A 19,677-nucleotide genomic window follows, 5' to 3' on the forward strand; every position below is an offset into this window, starting at 1 on the left:
AGAGGGGCACAGTGAAACCACAGTGGGACGGAGGAGGACAGGGGAAGCCTCAATCAGTTCCAGAACCTTCCCCCTACTGAGGATAGTACCCCCAGGGGCCCTTTTTCGATACAGGTTTTCTTTAAAGTGAGTCTGAAGTGTAATTATATAAAAAAAAAGATACTTACCAAAGGAGAGGGGAGGCTTCTCCTCCGCAGGCTCCTCCGTTTGAATCTCCCGCCGCGGGAGACTTCAGAAGTCTCCGGAAGCGCTAGGGCTTCTGAAGACCGGCGGCTCTGTACTGCGCATGCACGAGTGCGTGAGAAAGGGAGCTCGCATGTGCGCTGTACGGATTGGCCCGTTTTCTGAAGCCCAAGTGCTTCCAAAGACTCCCGAAGACAGCCCAACAGGGAAGAGAGCAGTCTCCAACCATTGCGGGGAGCCTGCAGGGGAACGAGGACACCGTAAGGAGACCGGGAAGGCTTTTTAGGACCCAGAGCAGGGGCAAACCCAGGATTTTCACGGAGGGGATTCCTGAAAGGTCTACCTCAGCCGTGCACAATACAGTATAATAATATGGTAGGACATCATGTTGGGTACTGTACACAATGCAATTTCCCGTCTGACCGAAAACGGGATAGATCAGGAACAGTTTGTATACAGATAATAATGAGGACAGCCGACACTGGTAATGAAGGGGAAAGTGAAGCATTCACACAGCAGGGCACAGGGCTGTTCTCATACCTGATTCTGTTAAGTTCCTTAGAGCTGCTCCATGCTCTGTACACACCCTGCTGCTCCATGCTCTGTACACACGCTGCCGCTCCATTCTCTGTACACACGCTGCTGCTCCATGCTCTGTACACACGCTGCTGCTCCATGCTCTGTACACACCCTGCTGCTCCATGCTCTGTACACACGCTGCCGCTCCATTCTCTGTACACACGCTGTTGCTTTATCCAAAGTCAACTGTAACAGGGAAAGAAAGGGGGCGGGGCTGTGAGCTGCAGGATACCTGCAGATATTCTGGTGTCTCAACTTGTGCCTGTCCTCAGACACTGCACCGGCTCTGGTCTGAGGGGGGATGCTGGGCAGCTGTAATCCCCCCCTGCGTTTGCCTATGCAGAGCCTTTCCTCTCCTCAGGTAAGTATCTGTTTGTTATATTTTTGTTATATTTTTTTATGCTTCCGACATTCTTTAAAGCAGACCTGAAGTTAACAAAAAACTATGATATAATGAAATGTATGTGTATTATGGATAATCAGTAGAGCATTAGTAGCAAAGCAAAGAGTCTCATATTTTTATTTTTGGTGATATAGCTTTTTTTTTTTTTTTTTTTTTTTTTTTTTTTATAATATTGCATCATACTGTCACAGTTGTAGTTTAGAAACCACACTCTGTATTTTATGCTATAAAACAAAGTAGAGATAATGACCCTTTGAACGTTGTCTCTCAGTTTCTCTTGGCTGTTTAAGTGCTTCAGAAAACAGGACTGTATTCCACCCAGTGGGAGAGCTCAGAGAAGCTCTTTTGCATAGATAACAACTGAAGTTTTTTTTAACACTTCCTGTACTGGAAAACAATATGAGACTCTTTTCTTTGCTACCAATGTTCTATTTGTTATCCATACTACACATACAATTCATTAGAGTTTTCATCAAGCTGTTGTACTAATGTAGAGCCTAATGACAGAAGCACAAGCTCAGCGCACGCTATGTTGCGGTAGAGAAGCTAGCGTGCGCTGGTAACTTACGTTCGCTCCTCTGAACTAACTGCCCAACCTGAACCTCAACTGGTTCGCTGGGATCATGTTTATTAAAGCCACTGGATCCGATGAGGCTCAGGGTGGGTCCAGTGGTGCGGCAGTTACTTCAGAGGAGCGAGCGTAACTTACCAGCGCACGCTAGCTGCTCTACCACAGCATAGCATGTGCTGAGCTCGCGCTTCTGTCATTAACCTGTTGGCTGTCCAACTCTGATGCGGCGTAGTATTTACGCCGTCTGCTGCTTCTGCTCCTGACGTGATCATGCGCACCCGAGAGGGGAGATTAAGCTGTCACATGACAGCTGACAACTCCCCTCAGGGTTCAGGAGCCAACGCGATTGGCTCTTGATCACTATGATCGCTGGTGGATCGTAGTGATCACTGTTACAGCAGCACCCGCGGTCTGAGGGGAAGAAGAGGATCCACTCACCTTCCTGACGTTCCCCCGGCGATCGGCGTTCCCCTCCGCTGTGGCCAGCATACCCACTCGCTCTGACGTAAGTGTCGGGTCCCGGCTTGATGAAGTCATCAAGCTGCGTCCCGGAACTTTAACGGCAGTACGAGCGGGGAGGCTGGGCAGAGTGGAGGGGGCTAGAGCTGCTCATCGCCGGAGCCTGGGAGGTGAGTAAAGGCTGCTGGCTACAGGGGAACACCTGGCTACAAAAGGGACACCATGCCCAGCTAGCTAGACTGGGAATCCGGCTGCCCCCCCCTCGCATGTAAAATGGCCTGGTCCTTAAAGTGAAACTCCAGACTAAAAATTACTCAGCTGAACTGAAAAGGCTTGGTGTTTCTTTAACAGTTTCACAGCATCAGAACTTTGTTTTTCTTACCAAAGCATCATTTTAGCTGCATTTTTAGCTAAGCTCCACCCATCAAAGAAAACTGCCCGGAGTTTTTTCCCCTGATGCTGTGCAAAGCATGATGGCATTTCCTATGTTGTTATTCACGTTGCCTAGCAACTGGGAGGGGTGATCAGCACACAGGACAGTTGGAACTGTGTCTCATGCTCCCTGTCACCTCCTTTCAACCAAAAAGATGGCTGCCCTTATGAAATCACATTTGCCTGTTCTTTTAAAACAGGGTGGGTAAGAGATTATATTACCTATCTATTTTAATTAACATAACTAATGTAACTTAATGACAGTATGTTTGTTTAGGCTGAAGTTCCTCTTTAAGAGGGGTAAGGCAGCCGTTCCCCAGAGGGTTAAGCTGAGCTGTTTTAGCACCACAGCTTGATTACTCAACCTCACTATCTTATAAGTTTATTTCCGCTTCATGTTTGCTTTAACTTACAGCGAAAAATTCTGTTTTGATATGCTTGCATTCGTATCACAGCTGTATGTGAGTAAATCCAATTACAGAAAGCAAAGAGGACGGGGAAGGTATATCAGCATGCCAAACTATAAAGCAAAGAGGCTGATTTACTGCAACTCAAATCATGCAAGACAAATCTTAACTGCGATCCAGATGATAAATAATAGTACTGTAGTGAGAATTATGTAATGAATAAAATTGCTTATTTTTTTTTACAATATTCATTTGTAGATTATTCAGTCAGGGTTTGCCTATTGTAAAATCCTTCCTCTCTCTGATTTACATTCTGAAATGTATCGCTGGTGGTGACATCGTTAGTCCTGTCAGGTGATCTGTACGGAATGTTCATCACTGAGAGCTCTATGCACAGAAGGAGATATTGCTTGCTTGGCAGTAGGAAAGAGCCGTTATTTCCCACAATGCAATGTGGTTCACAGACAGGAAACTGTCAGCACCATGGTCATGACATCACACTGTGGGAGGGGTTTCACCACAAAATCAGCCACACAGAGCCCCCTAATGATCTACTGGAGAAAAGGTAAAGATTTCTGGTGGGAAAGGGGGTATTGGCTACTGATTGGGATGAAGTTCAATCTTGTGTTTAAGTTCCTCTTTAAAACGATGGAGAGAATACCTGATCCATGGGGTTAATATTCAGTAGAAAGATACTTGGTATTATGTGGGATACAGACAGTACAGAATACAACAGCCAATCACCACAGAAGGCGGAGTCTATCTGATGCTGGGCGTGCTCACAGAGTATAAGCCAAGAAAGCCGTAGTGAACGTGTATCGTAAACAAGAGAAAAAGATCTGGGTGCTGTTCGTTTTGTGAAATCGTGAGTTTTTATCTGCAACTTTCAAAACACCAAACAGTTAAAGAGAAACTGTGACCAAGAATTGAACTTCATCCCAATCAGTAGCTGATACCCCTTTTACATGAAAAATCTTTTCCGTTTCACAAACGGATCATCAGGGGGCGCTGTATGGCTGATATTAGGGTGAAACCCTAAAAGGAAACTGTGAGGACCATGGTCCTGGCAGTTTCCTGTCTGTGAACCTCGTTGCATTGTGGGAAATAGCTGTTTACAAAAAGCAAAAAGCGAGCAGCATCTTCTTCCACTGACATCAACTGCCAGCAGTAAAAATGTCACCACGTGATAAATGTCAGAATATAAATCAGGGAGAGGAAAGATTTTACAATGGGCAAACACTGACTAAATCATTTATACATAATTATTGTAAAAATGAAGCACTTTTTTTTTTTGTTCCTCTTTAAGCAATACGGTTGATGTGCAGTGGGGGAGGGGAGTGAGTGGGAGGGTAGCTGGCAGGCCGGCACAATGACCGTTTCGCGTCCTAACTGAACGTTTTGTTAACCCGTGTGGTCTGGATGTTATGGCACCACCCATCGGTGAGCTCATCGCGCAGAGGCAAAAGTGTTGGACTTAGTCCAACACTTTGATTTAGAGGGTCCGACGCCGTGCTGGGCTAGATCCGGTAACGGCGCCTCTTGCGGCAGCCATGTTTTCCTATGTCCAGCATTGATGCTGAACTGGAAAGTACCAATGTCGGCCATAGTCCGACTCCTGATTGGAAAGGGTTAATTGGCAGAATTGCGCAACAGAGCTTTTCCTGCTCCGTTACCCAGTTAGTCCACAGCATACCCCTGCTCCCAGCATGCAATGCATGTCACTTGACACACAGTGGAATATGGAATTCAGTTCTGGGCACCGCATTACAGGAAAGAAATTGCAGTTTTAGAGCAGGTGCAGAGATAAGCAACAAAATTGATACGTGGGATGGAAGGGCTCACTTACCAAGAAAGATGAGATAAACTGGGATTATTTAGTCTGGAGAAAAGACAACTTAAGGTGGCCATACACTGGCCGATTTTGCCATCAGATCGACCAACAATCCCTCTCTGATCAAATCTGATCAGAGAGGGATCGTATGGCTGCCTTTACTGCAAACAGATTGTGAATCGATTTCACTAAGAAACCGATTCACATCTGTGAAGCTGGCGCCGCACCGCCCCCCCTGCATACATTACCTGATCCGGCCGGCGCAAGTCCCCTGGTCTCCGCTGTCTTCTTCTCCGCGCTCAGCTCCAGCTTCACTTCCTGTCCATGGAAGTTTAAACATTAGAGGGCGCTCTACTGTTTAAACTTCCTGTCGGGACAGGAAGTAAGTGAAGCCAACCAGAGCCCAGCGCGGAGAAGTAACCGTGGAGAGAGCGGGGACTCGCCCGGCTGGATCAGGTAATGTATTGCAGCTAGCGTCAGTCGTCGGACATTCAAACGCTGCTATCGACGCACTCCCGACCCGCCGGCGATCGAGCAAAATCTTCTGCACGGATGGATCGACGGGAACGATTGATTTCGGATGGAAATCGATCGTTCGGTCAGAGTTTGGGCAACGATTTCACAGCAGATTTGATCACAGTGATCGAATCTGCTGTATATCGGCGGGAAAATCATTAAAGGGAAGGTTCAGGGACTAACTAAAAAAAATAAAAATCCATTTCCACTTACCTGGGGCTTCCTCCAGCCCGTGGCAGGCAGGAGGTGCCCTCGGCGCCGCTCCGCAGGCTCCCGGTGGTCTCCGGTGGGCGACCCGACCTGGCCAGGCCGGCAGCCAGGTCGGGCTTCTTCTGTGCTCCATGGTGCGTTTCACGCCGGCGCGCTGACGTCATCGGACGTCCTCCGGGCTGTACTGCGCAGGCTCAGTAGTTCTGAGCCTGCGCAGTACAGCCCGGAGGACGTCCGATGACATCATCGCGCCGGCGTGAAACGCACCATGGAGCGCAGAAGAAGCCCGACCTGGCCGCCGGCCTGGCCAGGTCGGGTCGCCCACCGGAGACCACCGGGAGCCTGCGGAGCGGCGCCGAGGGCACCTCCTGCCTGCCACGGGCTGGAGGAAGCCCCAGGTAAGTGGAAATGGATTTTTATTTTTTTTAGTTAGTCCCTGAACCTTCCCTTTAAGTGTATGAGCCCCTTTAGAGGAGATCTAATTAACGTTTAAATACATCCGAGGGCAATATAAAAGCTTGGTGGATGAGTAAATTTATGATTTAGTAAAGCACGTTTCCTTGCCCCTTGGAACTTACTATAACGAGATTATACTATATGTCCTGCAATCCAGCTGCAAAAGGACAGTGTTAAAGAGAACCCGAGGTGGGGTTCTAACAACAAAATCCCCATACAGAGGCTGGGTCTGCCTATAGAGCCCATCCTCTGTTGCTACTCAGATCCCCCCTAAATCCCCCCTGCGCTCGGCAAGACCTGATAAATCACAGCCGCACGGTGCTGGCTGTGTTTACCTCCTCCTGTCAGTCTCAGCTGCTCCCCCGCCTCCTGCATTGCTCCGGTCACGCCCGCGTCCCTTCCCTCCAATCAGCGGGGAGGGAAGAGAGGTGGGCAGGGACCGGAACGATGCAGGAGGCGGGGGAGCGGCGAGACTGGCATTATGGAGGTAAATACAGCCCGCGGCAACACGCTCTGTGTCGGCAGCGTGGCTCTGAATTATGGGGTCTCACAGAGCGCTGGGGGGGCTTAGGGGGAATCTAAATAGCAACAGAGGCTGGGCTCTATAGGCAGACCCAGCCTCTGTATGGGGATTTTGTTGTTAGAACCCCACCTCGGGTTCTCTTTAAAGGACAACAGAAGTAAAAGGTATACGGAGGCTGCCATATTTATTTCCTTTTAAGCAGTATCAGTTGCCTGGCTGTCCTGCTGACCCTCTGCCTCTAACACTTTTAGCCATAGACACTGAACAAGCATGCAGCAGATTAGGTGTTTCTGACATTATTGTCAGATCTGACAAGATTAGCTGCATGCTTGTTTCTGGTGTTTTTCAGACACTGATGTAGCCAAATAGATCAGCGGGACTGCCAGGCAATAAATATGGCAGCCTCCGTATTCTTCTCACTTCAGTTGTCCTTTAAACATTTCTATCCACCGGAAGTTTCTCTATAGTTCTTTGGCTCCGTTCTCAAAAACGGATACCGGCGGGTTTTCGGAATGTGGTTCGGCGATGTCACCGCGATGTACAGACCTGCCAGCCCTTATATCTCAACGGGCGATTGGCTACGGTTGCTGTTTTGCGGGGAACGTCACTGCGACAGCCCCGGGGGTTATTAATCGCCTTGTAAAGGTGCTGAGGCCGTAACGCGCGCCTCTGTCCTTCCCCAAGACATGGAGCAATTAAAAAATAAACATCAACTCCTCGCGGTTTCTTGTTTACGCCGCGGAGCGGAGGAATGTGCTGAGGAATGAACATGTCAGGAGTTTTTTGAGAGGCATAATTGCCGCTCTGGAAAATGTAATGGATGCAAACATAATTAATCTTGTTAATGACTGCATTAATCTATACAAATCCACTGTGTGCGAGAGTTGTCTACTACCGGGTAGAATTTAAAGCTGCACTCTAAGCTGCCCCGTTTCCCGACTCCTTAGCCTACATACACGGTAGTTTATGTTGTGTAAGATTCAAAAAAGCAGAATGCTAAGGATGTACAGTGTTTTCCCCAGAATCTTTTTCCTGCCGGGCGGCATGAAAAAGTAGCCGGGTGGGGCGCAATGAGAGAATGCAGGGCTGGTGCTTCTGTGAGCAACTCTGCTTACAGCATAGGAGGAGGTGAGCCAATAACAGCCGGGTGCTCTCCAAAACTAGCTGGGTGGAGCACCTGGCAAAGAGAGCCTGTGGAGAACACTGATGTATATATTCACAAAGGTGGGTTGCTAATCCTTCCAAGCCCTGTCAGAGCAGGCAGGAAACTAACTGCCCCCACTCGGTTTTCCAGGTCTGTTACAGGAACTGGTCAGTCGCACTCCGAATGTTCTTTAGGACAACTAAAAAACTATCACCTCTAAAGAGGTATGATGAGACGCTAAATCAGGGGTGGAGGCACCCAATGCATAAACGATAGGCTAATAAAGCTGTTAGGATCTATTGAAAAAAAAGTATTTTATTTGAGCACATAAAATTGACAACGCGTTTCGTGGTTGCTTGCCCGCTTCCTCAGATCAGTGAAAAAACAGGTGCCTTAACTGCGATGGCTGTATAGCAAGCACTAGAGCAGGCATGGGCAAACTCGGCCCTCCAGCTGTTACGGAACTACAACTCCCACAATGCAATTGCCTTTATGAGTCATGACTGTGGCTGTCAGACTCCTGCAATGTATTGTGGGACTTGTAGTTCCTTAACAGCTGGAGGGCCAAGTTTGCCCATGCCTGCACTAGAGGCACTCATGAACAGATCTGGAAAACTGAGCGGGGACGGTCTCTTTAAGAGAAGTAAGATTACCCCTCTGTTCAAAAGATTAACAGCTTATTAGCCTATGTATTGGGCACCTGCACCAAAAATCCCCGCGCCAAAAGGAAATGTACGGATAATGACTAGAACATTAGTAGCAAAGAAAATAGTTTCATATTTTATTTTCAGTTATATAGTTTTTTTTATAACATTGCATCATTCTCTAATATTTGCAGTTTACACACTACACTCAGCATTCTAAATGATTTCACAGAGCAGGCTACTGAAGTTTTGAACTTTCCTCTGCAGAAAAAAAACAAAATACAGTGACAGACACTTGAGATAATAAGCTTCAGAAGACAGAGGTCTCTGCAACTTTGAAAGTCGTGGAGCTCAGATAAGCTCTTTTGCATAGAGAACAACTGGAGTTTCTTAACTCTTCCTGTACTGGAAACAATATTAGACTGATATCTTTGCTGCTAATATTTTATTTCTTAGCTCTACTACACATACAAATCATTACATCATAAGTCTGTTTTCACTTTGGATTCCCTTTAAGATGGCTATACATTAGTCACTCTGCAATGATATCGATATGTTTGGGCACCCGTAGGAACAGTTCTGCTTTAAGTTGTGCCTCCTCCCATGCAGCACTGTTGCATGTATCTAGCTTGATTTTGGAATCTCTCTAAATAGATATTTACATCAATCTTTTGCATTGCCCTTTTGAGTTTAATTATTGATGTCACTCTAATTCAAATTTCTTAGCTTAATTAGGCACCCGAGCCTGAGGAGCCAGAGTTATCGGAGTGTTATGATGCTCGCCGCGCAGTTCAGCTGCCGCTCTCCTGGGCAATAAGCGCCTTCCAGTTGCAATCCAGTGCAGTCAAATGGCAGCAATGTGTGAGCGCACGCAGGTCAGCGGTTTGCATGCGGTGCGGTCACACGGCAGCAGGAACCCACATCGTTACACGTCTAGGTGCTGCAATCGTCACTCTCACATGTGCAACTGTCAGATTCCTGGAAAGGCCTTCAAGGCCTTGGCCTTGGGCGGCAGCAGACAGAGGGGCGGCTGGACACGGAAGAGAGATTGCCATATATGGAAGAAGAGGCTGCAAATGGAATACAGAGGTTGCAAATAAGGAGCAACACATGGGAATAGGGAGCCGCTGCCCAGGGGACCTGTACATAACTGAAGGGTGCTGCTGTACATGAATGTTAGACATGGAGGAGGGGGCTGCACAAGGAATAGGAGGGGCTCTGCTGCACATGGAAGGGAAGCTGCAAGACAGTTGGCCTAGGGGCGGAAAAAAATATAAATCCGGCCTTAGGTCTGCATATATATGAAATGGAACCCACCTATATCCTCTCTCGCCGTCGGTGTAGGCAGCGAATACACTTACCTGTCCACTGGTGCTCCCTCCCATGTCTTCTCTTTATAGCCGATTGGGGTCCTCCTTGTCTCTCCTCTCCCATGTCTCTCTCTGTGTCCGGTGGCAAATGCTAGGGAAATCGATCGGAAATCAGATCGGACAGGTTGGAAATTATGGATCTAGCAGGAAATCTGCCAGAAAATCTCATGGTGTGTACCTAGCATTAGGAGGAGGAATGCAGGGTGTGGTATTTTAGCGTTATACAGAACATTTTCTTCACACTCACAGCTCCTAGCACCCAGACAGGAACTGTTGGAGCGCCTATACACCTTTAGTCAGCATCAACCTTTGGCCTGAGTCGCACTGGGGCGCTTTTAGCCCACGTTTCGCGCTTTGCAGATTGCCGGTAGATAATGCAGATAATCGTATAAGATTACTCACACTGCAGCGATTGCATCGCAGTTGCGATTTCCAACGTTTGCAAAAGGGCTGCGTGTACCTTTTTTCCTCACAGCTGCATTGCGATTCGCCAATAAACCGCAGAAAACCACAATGCTAAATGGTGTCGATCAGCATAGCTGCCAGGCAACCGGTATTGTTAAAAGGAAATAAACATGGCAGCCTCCATATCCCTCTCACTTCAGGCAGTGGGCCCAACCGTCCCGATTTCGTCGGGACTGTCACGATTTTGGGGGGCTCTCCCGCTATCCTGGTATGAGCCCCCCAAGTCCCGGGCGGCAGTGGGCAGTGAGGGTAAAAAAAAATGATCACTCTGCTAACGGAGACACACAGGGGGCAGATTTCAAGGGAGGGAGGAAGGTAGTAATGTGATGCCCGCATCCCACTTAGGCGCACCCGGCGCCTCGATCATTTTTTTCTACAGTGGCACGCATCCTCACCCTCCTCCTTACTCACGGGCACCCTTAAGCTGGCCACTAACGGTCCAATTTCTAACGAAAAATCGTTTGAGCGATCAGAAATTCTGATCGGATTGGTTGTAAATAATCTCCATTGGTGGACACAATCGATTATGAACGAGTGAAAAAAATGTCGCCCGAATGAATTTTCGTCGAACGAAAATTTGGATTTTCTTGGTGGTCGTGATAGATAGGAAGCAATGATTGGTTAGTTGATGGTGTAGTGAACGATTTTTCGTCTGATCAGAATTTCTGATCGCTCGAACGATTTTTCGCTACAAATTGGACCGTTAGTGGCCAGCTTTACCCTCCTCCCCACCCATGGGCAGGGTGTATGAGAGATATATTTATTAAAAAAATATAAGGGCATCAATATTTTAAAAAATCTTTAAAAAAATTTATGGTAGGCGTGACTAGGGTGTGTGTTGGGGGTGTGGTTAGGGGTGCGGCCTGTGGCCCGGTTTCTTATTTTAAAATGTTGGGAGGTATGCTTCAGGTTTCATTACTTCAACTATGTACAGATTTTTTTTCACGCCCATTGCCGTTACGTGGTCGGAGGTTAAAGTATACCTCATCCCATTTAAAAATGACACGCCATTATGGCGTAATGTCCTCCTGAAGCTACTTACCGGACAGGAGGGTCGATGAGCACATAGTGCACATGCGCAGAGGGCTCTAGGCCAGTGGCACGATCAATGACGCGCCTGTGCAGTACTCATGGACCATGCCGACCTGGAAGTAGCTTTGGGGGGACATTACACCATAATGGAGGAGAACGGAGAGCAGTGGGCATGAGGATAGCCTCTTACACGTCTGCTTCTTTAAAATTTTGAAATGGGCGGAGGTAACCTTTAAGCAAGATATAATAGTTCTACAGAAGCACATTGTCATTTGCGGCGCTCTTCCTGTGAATATACAGCTATTGCTATGAGAAGGGTAATAGCCGTGTGCTAATTTCTGACGTTTCCTGTTTGTTGACTCTTGATCTCTTCTACTGAAGAAGCGGTCAAGGTCGGTGACAGGAGGAATAATTGAGGACTTACCTCGCCGTCTTTCACCGTGCCCTTTCCACTTCCTGTGCGAGGCTGTGCGCCGCTAATTAACGCTCTCCTCCCGCGTGTGAAGCCATTATGTGAGCGGATGAAGAGGCCAGTGAGCGCTTTATCTCGGAGAGGTCAAGGAAGTCTTCTGCGTTCCACCTCGTGGTGACATCAGAGGCGCCAGCAGTGCAGATAATGCAGAGGCTTGGCTCGTGCACTCTAATGAACGAGTTTATGAGCAGGAGGTTATTTTCATTAGGTGGCTAATTAAAATTAAATTATTCTCATTTTAGTTGCCGGCTCGGTTTTGAATGGTTATTTAATCTTGATGAGCTTTTCAAGGTGGACCTAGAAGCCCATCTACAGGGAAAAATGAACCATTTGAGAGCTTAGTAATCAGACAACGAAAATGTTGCCTTATTGTGCGTTTTAATTTGAGGTAGCCTCTCACAACCCAGTATAGGTATCCATATGTGCCCCCCAACGTTCAGTAGCCCCCCCTCCCACTTCAGTAAATGTCTCCCTAGTATTAGGTAGCCCCCTCCCCAGCATAGATAGCCAGGTGTGTCCCCAGTATAAGGTAGCCACCCCAGTATAGATAGCCAGATGTGCAGATGTGCCCCCAGTGTAAGGTAGTCCCCCTCCCCAGTATAGGTAGCCAGATGTGCCCCAGTATAAGGTAGCCCCCCCCCCAGTATAGGTAGCCAGATGTGCCCCCAGTATAGGTAGCCAGATGTGCCCCCAGTATTAAGTAGCTCCCCCAGTATAGGTAGCCAGATGTGCCCCCAGTATAAGGTAGCCCCTCCCCAGTATAGATAGCCGGATGTGTCCCCAGTATAAGGTAGTCCCCCCAGTATAGATAGCCAGATGTGCCCCCAGTATAAGGTAGCCCCTCCCCCAGTATAGATAGCCAGATGTGCCTCCAGCAGACTCTTTGGGTGGGGCTAGTGTTTGACTCAGCAATGTCACCCTATGAAGGTGTTCTCACAGCAGCGTTTCGTTTCGATTTTTTAGAAAATGCTTGTACAATATTTTAGAGCGACTCTGCTTAAAGGAATGCGCAAAAATGTGCATTCCTTTAAAAAACGCTCTGAAAATCACAACCGATAATTGTTTAGTGATTGTGTTTTGCAGTATAAACTAAGCCTCAGGGCTGGGACAAAATTGCCTGCGATTTGCTAAACAGCGGAAGTGCGCGTTCACGGTGATGCTGTACACAGATTTGGGGATCTACAGGGATTTGGAGTTATATAGAGCCACTGAGATTTCAGGAGCAGGCCAAAGTCAAATCTAATCCCTACCATAGTCCTATGTCTATATCGCGTAGTGTACGTATCGTAGTCTAGGGCCATTTTAGGGAGAAGCCAATTAACTTTTGTGTGTTTTTGGTATGTGGGAGGAAATCTGAGTGTCTGGAGGAAACCCACGCAGACACGGGGAGAATATACAAACTTTGTGCAGTTTTCACCCTGGCTGGGATTCAAACCAGGGACCCAGTGCTGCCAGACTAGAGTGCTAACCACTACACCACCATGCTGCGTGCAGGGCTAGGGATCTCTCTGGCCACCTTAGTGATATCTATCTGTTGTTCAAAGCTTTCCAGAAATCGCTGCAGAAACGAGTCAGCACCAGTTCAATGCTTAGCAGAAATGGTGCATTTTCTGCAGCCGTGTGCCCGGAGTGGGGCTTTAACATTGTGTGCGGCACCATGATAAATCATGTCCTAATCATTGCAGCACTTCTCTCCTCCTTTTGGCGAAACCGGCGGGTGCAGCATTCCGGTCCGCTAATTATTCCTCATCTCTGTACAGAGTCATTTTCCGAGCAGAAAGGTGTTATTATTTATGTATTCCTGCCAAGCGCTGCCTGTCTGCCCTTCACAGAGCTGGTGAGAACGTTTGTAGAATGGCCTGCGTGCGCTCCGCAGAATGCAGAAACGGCGTAGCAGGGGGGGGCTGGGGCGGCGTGTGCGCGGGAGACAGCTTGCCGCAGAAGGTGTTTAACCTTCGCAGATCTGGAGAGGTTAATTTGTGAGACGCAGCTGCCTGGCCGCCACGCTCGCAGTGTGCAGTGGCTGTGTGGAAATGTGTACTATAGAGGCTGGGCACGGTGCCATGCACCTGAAATCCACAGCTGCTAATTAGGTTAAACAGTCCGCATTTGCATGGGGGCTGCAACAGGAAAGGGGGAGGGGGTTACATCAACATGATAGACATTGTCTGCTTGTGGCGCCCTACATCTCCATGACATCATGTCTTAAAGCAGCGAGCAAGGCGCAGTCGTCTTCCAAGACGAGTGTAGAAATTCAGCGACAGCGCACGTGTTTACCCATGTAGAAGCCCCTTCCAGGGGTGTAACCATAGACCCTGCAAGGGATGCAGCTGCAGGGGGCCCAGAAGCCAAAGGGGGTCCTGTACTGAGAGACTGACAACTAAGGGCAAGGAGAGAAAAAGCTATCTGCTCTCTGCACTCTTGTTCTAATGACTGCATCTACTCAGCCATTGATAATTAATCATACAAAGTTTTGTAGACAACGATTTGTAGACAGTCCCTATTCAGTGTGCATGGGGAGGGAGCCCTATCCAAACTTTTGCAGGGGGGCCCAGTGATTTCTAGTTACGCCCCATGAAAGCAGGAAGTAGACGCACTGCAGATGTATTGCAGGACTTATCAGCCCGTAACAAAGAAATGTTTTTCTTTAAAGGTTATTATGTTGTTGCCCATCTTTTAGAGTAGAAGTTCTGAGTTCAGGTCAACTTTAAAAGGGATTTGTCCGACATCGGCCAAACTGCAGTTTGTGAGGCTGAGGGGGGAGGGAGCTGCTGCCTGTCACATGCAAACTGTGACTAATCCCAGACTAGAGTGCAGATAATTCACTATGCTGTACAATAATAGGCAAGTGTCCCTGTCTCTGTCTGTGTGTCAGTGCTTTTTTGCACTGCGCATGTGCAGGGACGGACGCAGAGACACTGCGGAGAGCCGGAGGAGGACGGGGCCAGAAGGGACGGTCGTGTGTGTGTGCGCTGTGGATTAGTGACAGACCTAGCCCGTTTGTAAACGGGCTAAGGTCACTAGTGTAATATAAACTTGTAGTATATTGTAACATTACACACACACACACACACACACACACACACACACACACACACACACACACACACACACACACCACTTCCTGGTTAGCGGCCATGTTCTTTGTAAACACTGCCTACAACTGGCGATTAAAGGCCAGGATCGTGACGGGGAGCTGCAGAAACGGCAAAGAGGGATCCAGGAGATCACAGTGACTCGATTGGTATGTTTTTTATTATACAAATTGGACAGTACAGATTCTCTTTAATCTCCTTTTTTCTTCACTCACAATCTTAAAGATGAATAGATGAGTTGATTTGCGGTGGCCGCAGGTATGAGTGCACAGGCAGCGTAACCAGCCGCTTCCTCCACCACAGATCAGCGTGCGCAGGGAACATGCTCTCCATCCAGCCAGCGCCATGCTGCCTCCCGGCAGGTGAACAGCAGCCATGCGTCCCATTGTATCATCGCATGCGGGGGAAACGGCCTCTTCCTCCCGACACTGTATGCTACGGTGCTGATTTACATATCATTCTCCAAGGCATATCTCTGCAACAAAATAAAATCCATTTTGTCATGCGGTTTCCACTGTTGGGAGGCTCTGATGATGTATTTTATCATCATATGCCGTGATTACATTGCTCATGTTTATTTCAAGGTCACGTTAAAGAGGACCTGAACTCAATACTTCCTCTCTGCTCTGAAAGATAAGCAAAAGGATAATAACCTTTAAAGTGTACTCGAGGCGGAATGTCTGCAAATATTGGGACCCAGAGGCATGTTAGAAATATAATCCCATGTCTCTGTGTTCTTTCCGTACCGTTGCTGGATACCCCTGGCCGCAGCACCCCCCCCCCCCCCAAATTGCTGTACTGCAAACGGGGGCCTCCTTTACCTGAGAGGGAGTCCTGCAGTACGCCCTCTCAGGCTTCAGGAACGCCCCTTCACCGCCTCTTCCCCCACCCTCCGCTCCTGTAGTGTAAAAGAAAACAGTGCACAAGAGGAGCTACTGAGCATGCCCACAGCTCAGGCACTCTCATGCACTGTAGTCAGGCATGTGTCGTAACTCCCAGAAGTACTTCCGGGGTCGTGGCCATCTTGGATTTTTTTCCTTTTCACCCTGCGGATGCGAACGGATCGGCGGTGGAAGAGAGTGAAGTGGCGCGTCAGGATCCGGAAGATGAGCTGTTTTTTTTTTCTTTTTTAAAGCATCACTTGCTGTTCTCTGTAAAGAAGGACATCTCTTTGTTACACCTGATACAATAAATCTGCAGTGTGTTTACTTCCTGCTTTCACAGAAGCAGACATTAAACATCCTGTGTTTACAAATAAGCTGCTCAGCCGAGGCATCCAGCTGATACAGATGAGAGGTCAAATTACAGTGGTGATTAGTCACAGATGAGGGGGGATCAGACAGGCTAAACTCTCTAAATACATACAGGGTGCCTTTCTCTGTTTCCCTTCTGTCCTGTGCAAGAGTTCAGGTCCACTTAAAGAAGGATTATAGCACATAGTATGTTGCGTGAAGATGAACAGCTGTTGAGAAATGTATTTGGAATCCCCAGCCAGTAAGACGCGCGCTTCATCCGTTCTCACCCACACCCTCGACAGCGAGGAGGAGTGCAACACGCAACTGCTAATATTCTGACTATTCACAACTGCTAAGGGTTGCTAAAGCAAACTTGGAGAGGGTGTGTAGGGGTAACTGTATACTTAAAGAGACACTGAAGCGAAAAAAAATTATGATATTATGATTTGTATGTGTAGTACAGCTAAGACATAAAACATTAAGATCAGATACATCAGTCTAATTGTTTCCAGTACAGGAAGAGTTAAGAAACTCCAGTTGTTATCTCTATGCAAAAAAGCCATTAAGCTCTACGACTTTCAAAGTCGTGGAGAGGGCTGTTTTCTGACTTTTATTATCTCAACTGTTAGTTACATTTTTTACTTTTCCTCTGCCAGAGGAGAGGTCATTAGTTCACAGACTGCTCTGAAAGAATCATTTTGAATGCTGAGTGTTGTGTAATCTGCACATATTAGAGAATGATGCAATGTTAGAAAAAACACTATATACCTGAAAATAAAAATATGAGAATATTTTCTTTGCTGCTAATCTTCTAGTAATTATTCATAGTACACAACCAATTCATTATATCATTTTTTTTTTCGCTTCAGTGTCTCTTTAAAGGGGAACTTAAAGTATTGACCTTCATTCCAGCCAGTAGCGGATACCCCCTTTTCCATGAGAAATCTTTACATTTTCTCAAATAGATCATCAGGGGGGTCTGTATGGTTGATATTGTGGTTGATATTGTGGTGAAACCCCTCCCATACTGTGATGTCATGACTGTGGTCTTGACAGTTTGTTGTCTGTGAACCTCGTTGCATTGTGGGAAATAACATTTTTTTTCCCAACTGCCCAAGCAATGAATATCTCCCTCTGTGCATAGAACTCTCAGTTATGAACAATCCGTACAGATCACCTGACAGAGCTATAGATGTCACCATCTGTGATAAATGTCAGAATGTAAATCAGGGAAAGATTTTACAATGGACAAACACTGACTAAATAATCAATACATTAATATTGTAAAAAATAAGAAATTTTATATATTATGTAATGTTCACTACAGTTCCTCTTTAACCACTTCACATCCAGGCCTTTTTTCCCACTTATGGACCAGAGCAGTTTTGACAGTTTAGCTATGTCCTTATTTAATCGGAAATAACTTTATCCCTACTTACGACACAGAAATGAAATATATATAGTTTTTTTCAAGACAAACTAGGCTTTCATTATATGCCATTTTTTTTCCCTTGAACAATTTTGTTTTCTATGAATTTTAATGGGAAAACTAAGAAAAAAATAGAAAAAAACATTTATTTCTCAGTTTTGCCAATTCCACTTTAACCATTTACCGACATCCTATCGTATTAAAACGTCATGCTTACTTATTAACGGCAACATGACGTTTTAATACGTCGCGCATTCCCGCCGCTGCTACCGCCGTGTGTGCGCCGCTACCGCCGCCATTACCGTCGGGATCCCGTGCTGGGTGATTGGGGAAGAAAACCGAACAGTCCTCTACCCAATCGCAGTGCCTGGAGTGAATGGACGTGACCGCGAACAGCGGCTACGTCCATTCACATAAACAGGAAATGTAACAGTTTAATAAAGTGTAAAAAAAAAAAAAAAAAAAAAAAAAAAAGTGAACACGTCCTATGAGTGTTCACTAGCGCCATCTTGTGGCCAAAAGGTATATTACACCTACAAAATACATACATTTTCAAGTATATACACATCATAAATAAAATTACACTTCCAACCCTCCCCCCCCCAAAAAAAAAACACTTGTAAAAAAAAAAATCAGCTTAAAAAAAATAAATAAATAGTTGCCTTAGGGACTCAGCTTTTTGTATTCTATATTTTATGGGGGAAAATTAATTTTAATTTATTACATAGGGGCTTGTAATTATGGCCAGAACAAACAGAAAAATAACCACTTATATTTCAAAATAATATACTGTCGCCATACATTGTGATAGGGACATAATTTAAACCGTTTAATTATCGGGACCACTGGGCAAATAAAATGTGTTTGTTTTATCCACAGGAGAATGTTTAATTTTAAAACTATAATGGCTGAACACTGAGAAATAATGATTTTTTTTCTTTTTTTTCTGTTTTTCTCATTAAAATGCATTTAGAATAAAAAAATTCTTAGCAAAATGTACTATCCACAGAAAGCCTAATTGGTGGCAAAAAAACGAGGTATAGATCATTTTCTTGTGATAAGTAGTAATAAAGTTATTAGGGAATAAAAGGGAGGAGCGCTGACAACTGAAAATTGCTCTGGTCCGTTAGGATAAAAACCCTTGGGGGTGAACTGGTTAAAAATAAAAAGTGCTACTGTAGAAAAAAAACACAAACTTTGTTTGGCTATTCTTACCGCTTATCACAAAACTTAGATTATGTTCCGGTCACAATTTATGGTGAAGATATTTGATTCTGAAATAATGCTACAGAGTGTATTTTTCACTATGAAATGAGAAAATAAAAGTATTTTAATGGTAAAAATCAATCTCATTAGCTCAGGAAACATATATTCCCATTCACCAATTAGTGCTGCATCAGATAGTGCCAGAAATGTGCACAGGAGCAAGCCCAATCCTGCACAGCACTGCTTCTGCTACAAGACGTATATCTACTGACTCGTGTCTTAGAGGATGTCACAGAGGACGTATATCTACTGACTTGTGGCTTAGAGGAAGTCACAGAGGACGTATAGCTACTGACTTGTGACTTAGATGAAGTCCCAGAGGACGTATATCTACTGACTTGTGGCTTAGATGAAGTCACAGAGGACGTATATCTACTGACTTGTGGCTTAGAGGAAGTCACAGAGGACGTATATCTACTGACTTGTGTCTTAGATGAAGTCACAGAGGACATATATATCTACTGACTTGTGTCTTAGATGAAGTCACAGAGGACGTATATCTACTGACTTGTGTCTTAGATGAAGTCACAGAGGACATATATATCTACTGACTTGTGTCTTAGATGAAGTCACAGAGGACGTATATCTACTGACTTGTGGATAAAGTGGTTAAAGAGCAGCGGAGGCTATCTTTGGGTACCAAAACAGAAACCTAGTAAGAGGGAAGCCTGTAGATCTTATTGAAGCTTCCCACACCGTCCTTCAGTTCCCCATTGTGGAATGCTGATTCCCCCCAAAGAATTCTAACAAGGGCTTCTAGGAAAGGAACATCATTTTCTGCAGTTATGAGTACGGCCGCGCCTGCGCAGTAAGCCAGAGCTGCTTGTGGACGAGCGACTCCCATGCTACTGCGCAGGCAGAGCTGTGCTTGTGCTGGTGCAGCAGGGCTTTAATTGTGCCAGAAGAGGTGCGTAGCCCCAATGTTTTTCGGAGGCATAGGCAAACACATTGGGGG

At 46.2% G+C, this 19,677-nt stretch overlaps 1 protein-coding gene across 8 annotated transcripts in view; it reads left to right on the forward strand.

Moving 5' to 3' along the window:
• The window catches only part of ILDR2 (immunoglobulin like domain containing receptor 2), a 364,041-nt gene that overhangs the window by 114,221 nt on the left and 230,143 nt on the right, over nucleotides 1-19,677 (forward strand). The window contains exon 1 of one of the 8 annotated variants that reach the window (XM_068270843.1): nucleotides 1,079-1,123. The exons of 6 other annotated variants lie outside the window; for them this stretch is intronic. Coding sequence is in view for 1 of the 2 variants with exons in the window: in XM_068270839.1 (XP_068126940.1) it covers nucleotides 2,795-2,828 (34 nt within the window). In the remaining variant the exon portion in view is untranslated. Of the gene's footprint in view, nucleotides 1-1,078; nucleotides 1,124-2,785; nucleotides 2,829-19,677 lie in introns of those variants that run through there. One more of the 8 variants, XM_068270839.1, reaches the window with a different exon arrangement.

This window comes from Hyperolius riggenbachi, chromosome 2 (assembly GCF_040937935.1).
Source record: "Hyperolius riggenbachi isolate aHypRig1 chromosome 2, aHypRig1.pri, whole genome shotgun sequence".
Lineage (NCBI taxonomy): Eukaryota > Metazoa > Chordata > Amphibia > Anura > Hyperoliidae > Hyperolius > Hyperolius riggenbachi.